Source organism: Branchiostoma floridae, chromosome 2 (assembly GCF_000003815.2).
Source record: "Branchiostoma floridae strain S238N-H82 chromosome 2, Bfl_VNyyK, whole genome shotgun sequence".
NCBI classification, from domain to species: domain Eukaryota; kingdom Metazoa; phylum Chordata; class Leptocardii; order Amphioxiformes; family Branchiostomatidae; genus Branchiostoma; species Branchiostoma floridae.
The window spans coordinates 25,239,675-25,249,914 of NC_049980.1; the positions used below are offsets into that span (position 1 = coordinate 25,239,675).

The window sequence follows — 10,240 nt, forward strand, 5'->3', positions numbered from 1 at the left end:
ATTGTATTCTTCACGTTGATTTTACATCAAGATACACAATAGAACAAGTAAATATTTACAATGAAAGAAAATATTTACAATGAAATCTAAGGGCTGTTTCCACCTTGGAAAAGTACTACAAAAACTTTAAGCAATGGATTGTAGGGATGTAATATCTTTTCTGAAAATACAAGTCATAGTTCACGTGCAAAGGTTTGTAAAAGTCTTTCTTGGTGTCTGCCTCAGTCTGATGGCTTGTAGTCTGCAGGTCTGTAACCAACAACAAATAGAAGAATTGTAATCATGCTGACATTTACAACTATAGAGGAGCAACATTTCCTCTACAGATATGATTCAATGGAAAGAGCTGGGAGATCATTCTAAACTGGGTACCCATTCTCATGAGAGTACCTGGGTCTAACACACTCAAAAGGTTGCAACAAGGGTAAAATTATTCTGCTTGGCTTGTAAAATCTGTTACAACAGCTTAGCCAAGAGATCTATGATACTAGTAGTACATGTACTAGTAACAAAAAGATACATTTTTATGAGACGGTAGGTTGTTACTTATATCCCTGTCCCAGAGCTAAACCCGCAGCCACTTACGGTATGAAGAATCTGGGCCAGGAAGCTTTTTCCTCCTCTGTGAACTCATCCAGCCTCTTGGGAGGCTCCATGACTGGTGGGATGATGTCTACTAAGTTTTGCTTAATGTTATCAGGTATGTTCTGTTGGCAGAAACATTAAAAGAGTAAAGGTTTTGTATTACAGTAGAGCAATAAGAAATAGCTATCACTTCTGCAAAGAAATTTCTAGCACATATGTAAACAGTTTCCAGAGTTCAGTTACCTACAAAGATGCAGTCTATCACTAACTAGCACTAACATTAATTTACCATATCAGCTTGAAGCAATTAAAAAAGCTGACTGGTTATGAAGATATGTTTGTTCGGCCACTTACCTCATCTGGAAACAGATGTAATCTTGTCATCAGGTTTTTTCTCTGGAGGTTCTTTGGTAGCTCACTGTACACTTCCCTCTCAACAACCTTGCAAAATGCAGAATACATAGCTAGATGCATGTAATCTAGGGTTATGAATTTTGGTTTTGATCTTGTCCAATAAGTTTAGAAAGACCTATTATCACAAAAGTATGACTATGAATATTCATCTACACTTAATCTTTTGCCAGCTGACACAAATACTTTATCCTTCCAAATGTAGCTTCCATTCAGGAATTCTTGCAAAGATACAGAGGATTTAAGTTTAACTAAAACTACAGGTACCTTAGTAGGGTCCATTCTATGGAAGTCTTTTGCTGACATTGCTATCATTGTGTTCTTATATCTGTAGAAAAAAAAAAACATGTGAAGATTACCTCTCTACAACTTGAACTATTTGGTATAGATATGTTTTTTTAAAGAGATATGTCATACGAAGAATAATGCTGTATCTTTACAACAATCTGGTCCTTTCTGAACAGTGCATGTGTGGTTTCAGCAAAGCTGGTAAGGTCCTAGGAGTCATTCGGCGCAACTTGACCCATTGTCCATCTAGGGTCAAGGCCACTTGTTACAAAGCGCTGGTACGGCCTCACTTGGAATATAGTGCCATCGTCTGGGACCCGTACACCAACAAAGGGATACAGGCGGTGGAGGCCGTCCAGCGCAGGGCAGCCCGAGTGACCCTAAATGACTACCGGCAGACTAGCAGCGTGACACAAATGCTTTCAGACCTGCAGTGGCGCCCTCTCTCCGAAAGGAGGAGGAACGCCCGCCTCACCTTTTTCTATAAAGTAGTCAACAATAATATTAACATAGACGCCAGCAATATTCTGAAGCCTGCCCAAGGGCGCACCCGGGGTAGTCACGACTTCAAATATCAACACATATTTGCACGCACCGATATCTACAAACATTCTTTTTTCCCACGCACAATTCCCGAGTGGAATGCCCTGCCTGGCACGGTTGTAAGTGCTCCCAACGTTGAGCACTTCCGTGCCAGGCAGGCGGCCTGCCCGTCCTAACCCGGGAGCCTCAGCTCCCCCCCCTACTTTTGCCCCTCGCGGGGTCATTTGGGGGTATCCTATGCAGATGCAGATGAATGACATCTTTTCTGAGATCAACAATATCCTTTGAAGTTTCTTGATACGAATCCTGAAAAGGTCTGTACTACATCACACAATGCACATTCACAATTAGAGATACAGGTCCAAACTCACTACCCGGCACCAGTATTACAAGAGTCGTGCTACTAGTACTAACCCTGTGTTGACAGCATAAAGTTTCTTCTCCCACTGGTTCTTGTCAAAGGCAACTTCCTTGGTGTTGATCACTACTACATGGTCCCCGCAATCAGCTGCAGGAAACAAACCAAACACATTCTTTTCAAACGTCTCTCAACTGCAGTTTGACAGTTTCACAGACATTTTAGTAAGTTTAGTCAAGGAGGTTGAAAGACGGAAATTTTTCAGGCATGGAAATCTTCATTACTTTATTAATTCCTTCAATACATAACTATAAAATGGGAAAACACGCTGCCACATGTACGAGCAGGTTATGCATACTCACTCAGTGGATGGTAGACAGGTTTGTGCCGACCCTCCAGATATTTACAGATCCTCTTGGCCAGTTCTGGTGCCGGCTGCCATCTGGCATCACATAGTAACCACATTCTGGAGAAGGTCAGCCAATGCTGGCAAAGAAGAGTGTTCGTTAGAAAGAGAATGTCAGTCAGTACAAGTATAAGACCATGTGATTATGTGTTTATTGCTCTATACTGTAACAGCTGGTACATAATTTACGTGGCGTGGTTTACTTTTGCTTTGCTGCATGCATGCTTTGCTTGTCTGGTTAGCCTATCGAGTTGGCAATTTTGAGAGAATAATCTATAATGTAACCTAAATCAAGGAGGATTTGTTAAACCTCCTTGCCTAAATCAGCAAAATAAATCAGTACCGTTTATACAAAAATGATTTCCTACATACTAGTATAATCGTTCCATATAATTTTATTTGCTCGTGACACAGCCAGGCATTGTTGTGGGGAGGGGGGCGCTGACCTCATTTTCGCTCTTTGTTGTGTCACTCTGAACAAGGAAAAAACATAGAAACCATGAGCAAACTTACCTGTTGTACTCTGCTAGCCATGTTTGCTGTCTGGGATCCTTTAAACACTCAGACCTTGCTGAAAAACTGCTTTGTCAGACGGTCGCAAATTTTTCTACATGGGCGCTGCCATCTTTGATTACCCACAGTGCTTTAGTTCCAGACTATGCCATATACATGAGGGGGCGTACAGTGATAGTCTAAATATAGTAACTTTCCGTACAAAGTCTCTACTTCTACTTCAATTTGAAAAATGTTGAAACAAATTAACGTTGCAATCATAAGTAATATATTCTGCACTGTTTCTGTAATTCTAACGTTATATTCTTCTGATCTCCCCCCGGAGACTGTCAAGTTCAAATGCGCTGTGCGCTGTCTCTCGACATGGCTAGGCAACGCTACATGAAGGCATGGCATTTTCCTGTGCTGCCACTGCCGGTACTACAAGGACTTGGAAACTTCTTCAAGGGATTCCTGGCGTCCCAGCATATATTTCCGAAAAAGAATACGCACATGCAAGTACACTGTACATCCAGAAATTGAAAAGTTCTAATATCTCAGTAGCGGTCTTTGGCAAGAGTCTGATGTTGGAGACCGTTTTGGAAAAAGGAGATACAGGCTGTAAGTAACGTTAGAGTTGGACTCAAAACAACTGTTTGCTCTATTTGGATCAATGGAGCAAATAGGAGTAGCAAACTCTCTGAGCATGCCTGAGTCCCAAGACCAGGTTGATATTGATTATGCCCAACCAGCTTACAACGTTGCAATGAACTATGATCTCCCGCGAAAAAGTTAGTTCTACGCGCATGAGACCTTCATAATATTGATGCCGTGAACACCTGAATATCTGAACGGCTGTAACAGTGGGGTTCAAGTAGCGCTAACTGACCATGCCAAAAGCCTGTCAGGCCCTTCTTGTGTTTCAGTGCACATATATCACAAATTACTGATGATGCATCAGTGGACCTCTTCAGTAAAAGTAACTTTTTGCGCTGTTATGTTTAGTGGAGGCCGATAGTCAGAGTAGACGCTACATTCTCATAGCCACATGAAAACCCACACCATAGATCAAGTTTCAGAATGAGCAATTACAAAATAAATGGCCGTGCCCCATAGCTAATCTTTGCTATTAAAAGCATTGTTTGCTTCTCCTGACCTCACACGTGTCATATGCTGCACCCGTGACTAATTGGGGAAAATATGTTCAAAGTTTGCACTCACCGCTGCAGACCTAAATTGTGTCTATTACCTTAGTCAGGCTAACTACTAGTATTACCTGACTTACAGTACTATGCACACAAACACCATACTTTTCATCAGTGTTGTTATACTCCATTGCCACTTTATTCCACACCGCCCTGGTGTTGCCCTAGTGATTTCATATAACATAACGTTGGTGTTGCCTGGAGCCGTATTTGCACATCGGTGCCACGAAGGGTGACCGGTCCGATCTACACCAAACAGTTTCGGGCTATCGATCACAATAAAGGAGAACGAGGGCACAAAAACACCTGTTAGAATGGGCCGTGTTTGACTGCTCTCCACAGGACAATCGCCGCTGTCGGATGATGTGACAACTATAATGGCGTTACATGGCCGGATTCAGTTATAGTGACTATAAGATTTCAAATGGAAACACCATACCCAGCACGAGCATAGAAAAAAGTTACTGCCCGGTAATGCAACCCTGTATTGTTTTGCATTTACAGTTATAAATTATGCGGCTTTAAATAGCGGTGCGGCAAATGAGAAGAAGAAAAAACACTCTATTGCAATTAATTTTTCTTACATGTTGACTTTGACTTAACCAACAATTCAATACAAAAGTTTCCAAGTTGCACATCTTCACCCCGAAAGATCCCTACTGTCTATATATAAACAAATGTATTCGACCCCCTCTTGGCACAAACTTGTTATTCCAAGTTCATCACAGGTTCACCAACGAACACAAGTCGTTATAACGTCATATCTAAATCATTTATAGTCTATCAAATACTGTGGTATGAAAACGTAGGTCTTGTGGGTAGCGTTGTTGCTGATGACGACGTGATCACAGTTTAAACGTGTCCGTTGTGCGTGTGCCTCACGGCCTTTCTCTCGTCTTCTTCTTGATCTCTCTCTTGGGTTTCTTCGTAGTCTGAGTCCGGGTCACCGTCTTTCCACCCTTCCTTCATCGCAAAATACCTAGCAATGTCCATCGGACCCCTCCTGCAGACCTCCAGCGGGGGCTTGCGGAGTGGGTTCCCGTCAATGTTAGAGGAGTGCTGCCGGTAGCCCCAGTCCAGGTCTTTCAGGCGTCCGAAATGTTTCGGCAACGTCGTCAGCTTGTTTTTCCCAAGCCACAATGTTTTCAGAGTCTTCATTTTACAAATACGGTCTGGTAGACTCCTTAACTCGTTGAAGAACAGGAGGAAAGTTTCCAGTCTCCCCATGTAAGATATTTCTTCGGGTAAACTTGTCAACTTGTTGTCGCTTACGTCCAGGAAGGTAAGACATTCAAGGTAGCAGACTTCAAGGGGGAACTCCTCAAATTGATTGTTAACAAGGTGGAGGCTTTGGAGGCTCTTGAGGTCGGAGAAGTCCTGGGGTAGGGTCTTCAACCTGTTGTTACTGAGAGCAAGACGCTCAAGGTGTCGCAGGTTGCTCAGTTCGGCCGGTAGTTCTCTCAGCTCGTTTGTGTCTAGCATTAGCACTTTGAGGTTCACCAGCCGACCGATCTCCTTCGGTAGTTTCTCCAGTCGGTACAACAAGCATGACTGGCGCTCTGGGCTCAGCTCAAGAACTTCGAGCTCAGAGAGATCGAACAGGTCATAGGGGAGGCCCCCAGACAAATCCTTCCCGACCAGCTTGAGCTTCTTCCTTCCCCCGTTCTTCGGATCATTTTCAAGTCTCAGACGGAGGTGTCTTCGGTAGGACATCGTGTCTTTAGCGTCGCTTCTTGGGTGGTGTTCACGTCCTCATCTACCGAGACGCGTGTATCGTCAACACAGTGGGTAGTAACAGGCACGGTCCGGATACTCACCTCACTTCTTAAGACCGAAATGTTGTCTTTGAACGACGTGTAGTTGAACTGTAGACATCTTAGAACAACTGCTCGTGTGTCCTGGGCGGCACTTGAGGTAGTACCTTTCCACTTAAGGGCGAAATTGCGTAGTAACGCGAGGTAACACACCCCGAGGAATTCCAGGTTACTACTGTGGCACTGATAACATAGCACACTGCAAATGGCGACGACCTCTCTTGTACGAACTAGGTAAATATTGCTGGGAAAACATTCACAAAGGACTAAACAAACATGAATGACTGTATGCAAGGGGGTTGGTCGGATCCGGTTACATAGCTTTGTTGCTAGCACTCCCGTCATTACGTTCTACAGGAAGAATTTTTTGCTGATAAAAACAGTTGACTAGTCCGTACAAGAGATTATCCATCAACAAAGTCATTACTCATTGATCGTACCGATGGTACCTGCCACATAAGAGGATTATGGGATACTTGAGGGATTATGGGGAAGGAGCGGAAGTAATAAATGTATCGTCATGGCAGCGAAGCCGCACTTGGAATGGAGCGGACTAATTTATTTGCAAGACTTATGTCCAGATTAGCGGAGTAAATATGCTGATATTCTGACGTAAAACAAAGTACGTCACGTGCTGTCAGCTAGACAACACTACCATGACACTACTCGTAACCTGCTGCTTACTAACTTAGGCCACAGCAAGTAGATTTTATGGATGACATCAGCGCGCGCATTAATTTGTGCCTGATTTAAGAAAAAAGAAATTTTTTTTTTCTTCTGCAGGGATGGTCAACATGACGATAAAGTACAAAATGAGCAAATGTTTTGTGTTGTAGCCTAATAATTGTACTTGTACAAGTGACACTTGCGAGGTACCATGGACAGTAGTTGTAGAAATGAAACTTATTGGATAGTTGTAAAAGTGACACCAATATGGAAGCTATGAGTGTTGTTACCAACTTTGTTGGTGATGCCAGTGACCACAGTAGTGCCACTTTTAACAAACCAGTACGGCATGTCTTAAAACACAGGAATGAATGCCTTGCTGGCTCTGATACCGTGTTTTGTCCCTTTAATTCTTTTTACAACAGTCATGACAACTTTGTGGTGGCTATTTTTGAAATGTAGCCATCTTGTTTTTTTTCACCTATCTTGTTTTTTTTCGCCCTATCGCACTGTTTTTGTAGTCTGCAGAGGATGTCATTCATAAAATTTACTTGCTGTGGCCTTATGACCAGCTTATTGAGCGTAAGCAGTTCAAGTAATCCAGGTTGCTATAAAGTTACGGTAGTTATGGAGGTCTTTGTAATTTGTACTTAGTCACAAGTAGCATTCGTTGTGATTTCAAAAGTGACCTCGACCATGGAGGCTGCGCATTGTAATATTGATCATCATTTGAAATTTTGATCAGAATCTCAAGTTCACGTCACATAGCCCGTTCCCAGAGATTCACGTAGAGAAGTAGACGTCACAAGGAGTTAGAGGCTCTTTTTTGCTAATCTCAGCCTACCTGGTAACCGATGACTCCATGTAGTCTCGTTACTCAGAGCTGGAGTATTAAACAAAAGTTTATTTCATTCGCTGAGCTACGATCACGGATCCACGTCAGTTTGGGTCCTGGGTGAAACTTTGCCTATATCAGTCATCGGTTGATGTGATATGGACATGTGATAAGGCAATCTAATGTAAGATTTTTAGAGTTACCGGAACACCTAATGGCGACTGGCAGCAGAGACATATAACGTTATAATTAACTTTCTGAATCTCCTTACTCTCCAAGCAGAGGTTGAGTCGCGTAGATAGCAGTAGTCGGAAAAATTACACCGGCGCTCCTTTTTCCGACTACTACTATATCTACTCGACTCAACCTCTGCTCGGAGAGTAGAATCTCCTAATTAATTTCAATAAATCATGATCACCATCCTCCGTCCTGCATAATGTAAAACAAGACATATCCGCTAGAGAGCGCTGCTATATTTCCATTTCAAAACCAGAGGATTGTGGGAAGGCCTGCCAATGCGCATGTTGAAGTTTTGATCTATTTTTGCCGGGAGGTCTGTCTATGTGTGTCTGTCTTGTGTTGAAGCCCAACTGTCTAAATATTCCGCGTAATTTTAGCATTCCGAGTATGTAGAACGAAGGAGGACTTCTACAGGCGATGCTACCGGCAGGAACAGTCCAAATTTTCCGTTTCTCTCCGGCATTTTTAATCGCAGCTTACTTGACAACGGTCCGTTAGAGGTAATACCGGGTTCAGCGAAAGTCTGAAGAATACCTGAGGTTCAAGTTTACCAAGAACTTGAAGAATCTCGTTGTAGTCGGTCATTGCCATGGGGGAGCTGCAGGCCACGGTAGAGTTTTCAGTGGCCTTTGGGAAATTCTACAACGTCGATCTTTTCCAAAGAGGGTAAGGCATTGTTTACATTTTTATACTATGTGACAAGTTGTGATGAATGGGGAGGGGGGCGAGATTTTATTGCACCACGAGCCCAAAATTATGCAGTCATTCGCTTAGTCGAAAAGTCATTTGATATATTTGTATCTAATTATTTTCTTTGCATATTTCAAAGGTATTCGTCTACTCTTTCTTCTTAGACTTAAGAAGAACAGTCACACATAATTTGTTTGAAACAAACAAATCATTATTGACAATATTAAGGGCTGTGTTGACGATGTTTTGAAGTATATTATCAACAAATTCAAGGCATTTTGTGCAGTTTTATGCAGTAGACATTTGAGACTACCATGCTGGTAAATAACAATTTTTAACAGGTGTACACAACCTAATGTTATTGTACAACACTCATCTCATTTGAATTGCATAACACCTTTTGTTCAAAGAGTGCACTAATCTGATAATACAATACAATGGCCAACTGGCAAGCTAAACTAGTCAAAGGGTCTTTGAAGACCAAGTGTTCCGATAACCCAATAACCTTGGGTCAGAAAGTTTCATCCAAGTTTTGCTGATGCCAACTGTGTGTCACAATCTTTAAGATCTACTTTGCTCCTGATAAAGTCATCTGGAGTTTAGAAGAATGATGATGATGATAATGATAAGATAAGAAATGTTGAACACAGTACACAAATTGTAGCTTGGAACAATAAAACTTTATTGGAATACAGAATAGTGGATTTCTTAGTGCTGACATCCATTTTAACGTTATATAATTTGTCCATCCTGTGACATTATAAAAGTCATGAGATGAAGGAAAGACCAGTACAAGATATTTATGTTCAAATAGCCATAACATGAGCAGTTCTGCCGATGAGGAGACAGGATTGCATGATTTAGTGTCTGTCAGTGTCAGGAACAGTGAGACTCTGACAATGATTTAGGATTCACAGTCTGTACACTGGTATGTAATTTGCCAGGAGAGTGCTATCACTGGGATTTACTAGCAACATTTCACAGTCACTCATTATAACATCATGATGGGAAATTCTCTCATGGTACAGTAATTGTCGCATTCAATCTTAAAGGACAGCATCAGAAAATCCTGAAATCATTATTTTCCAGTAGTTTACTCATTAAAAAGTTGATGTACGTCAATTTTTACATTGATCCGCCTAATATGACCCTGTAGACACGTTTGAACTTCGCGCTCTCCTCCTCTCTCCCGCCGCGCTGGGCCATGACGTAATGGCCCCGTGCTGATCGTCTGACGTCACGGATCCGAAACTTCTGGCCAGCCAAACTCGGTGAACCTCGGTCCTCTCAGCGGTAAATAATCACTCCACCATTCTGGAGTTTAGTCCGCTGTTGTTGACAATTACCTTCGTGGACCTGTAAGTCGCGTTGTGAGCTGTCTACGAAGCCATAGTCCCCGGGAGACTGAACATGAATGAGTTTGTCTGCACGTAAACCGCGCGGCGACGGAACGAAATCAAAACAATGGTGGTGGGGGAGGTTCACGCACCGTGCCATTCTGGACTGTTACAGGAGCGAGTTCGAGTCAGTTCTTACCTTCTCCTTTCCGGACAGCACATCGATAATTACACGTAAGCTTCCACGAATTAGGGTTGAATTTACAGTTGTCCAACTAACATTGACTTAAAAAAAACCCGAGTTTTCGTGACATTTTTCCTCTGACAACATACCCTTGATCGCTACATATCGAAAGATCCCGTTTTCGCG

General features: G+C 42.4%; 3 protein-coding genes across 3 annotated transcripts in view; 1 reads left to right on the forward strand and 2 right to left on the reverse strand.

Annotated features, from left to right (window-relative positions):
• Positions 1-64: 64 nt before the first annotated feature.
• Positions 65-3,222, reverse strand: LOC118410134 (39S ribosomal protein L13, mitochondrial-like). Its single transcript, XM_035811660.1, has 7 exons — positions 3,105-3,222; positions 2,548-2,671; positions 2,242-2,335; positions 1,264-1,324; positions 940-1,026; positions 586-707; positions 65-249 (listed from the first exon to the last, which is right to left on the reverse strand). Exons 1-7 carry the CDS (start codon positions 3,123-3,125, stop codon positions 222-224), a joined length of 537 nt encoding a protein of 178 aa, XP_035667553.1. The 5' UTR covers positions 3,126-3,222; the 3' UTR covers positions 65-221.
• Positions 3,223-4,405: 1,183 nt separating this feature from the next.
• Positions 4,406-6,502, reverse strand: LOC118410130 (malignant fibrous histiocytoma-amplified sequence 1 homolog). The gene has a single exon (XM_035811655.1). The coding sequence runs from the start codon at positions 5,999-6,001 to the stop codon at positions 5,141-5,143; it is 861 nt and encodes a 286-aa protein (XP_035667548.1). The 5' UTR covers positions 6,002-6,502; the 3' UTR covers positions 4,406-5,140.
• Positions 6,503-8,109: 1,607 nt separating this feature from the next.
• Positions 8,110-10,240, forward strand: part of LOC118409089 (protein FAM135A-like) — a 34,076-nt gene continuing 31,945 nt past the window's right edge. The window contains exon 1 of the mRNA XM_035809954.1: positions 8,110-8,509. Within this exon, the coding sequence (XP_035665847.1) occupies positions 8,433-8,509 (77 nt within the window). The 5' untranslated portion in view covers positions 8,110-8,432. The remainder of the gene's footprint in view (positions 8,510-10,240) is intronic.

What these genes read in the sequence shown, in the direction of transcription:
- LOC118410134 (XM_035811660.1), bottom strand. Translation starts at nt 3,125, where the DNA reads ATGGCTAGCAGAGTACAACAG. An exon ending in ACCTGTCTACCATCCACTGA is followed by an intron (nt 2,336 to 2,547) that starts GTGAGTATGCAT and finishes TGTTTCCTGCAG; the next exon opens with CTGATTGCGGGGACCATGTA. An exon ending in ATAGAATGGACCCTACTAAG is followed by an intron (nt 1,027 to 1,263) that starts GTACCTGTAGTT and finishes GCATTTTGCAAG; the next exon opens with GTTGTTGAGAGGGAAGTGTA.
- LOC118410130 (XM_035811655.1), bottom strand. Translation starts at nt 6,001, where the DNA reads ATGTCCTACCGAAGACACCTCCGTCTGAGACTTGAAAATGATCCGAAG.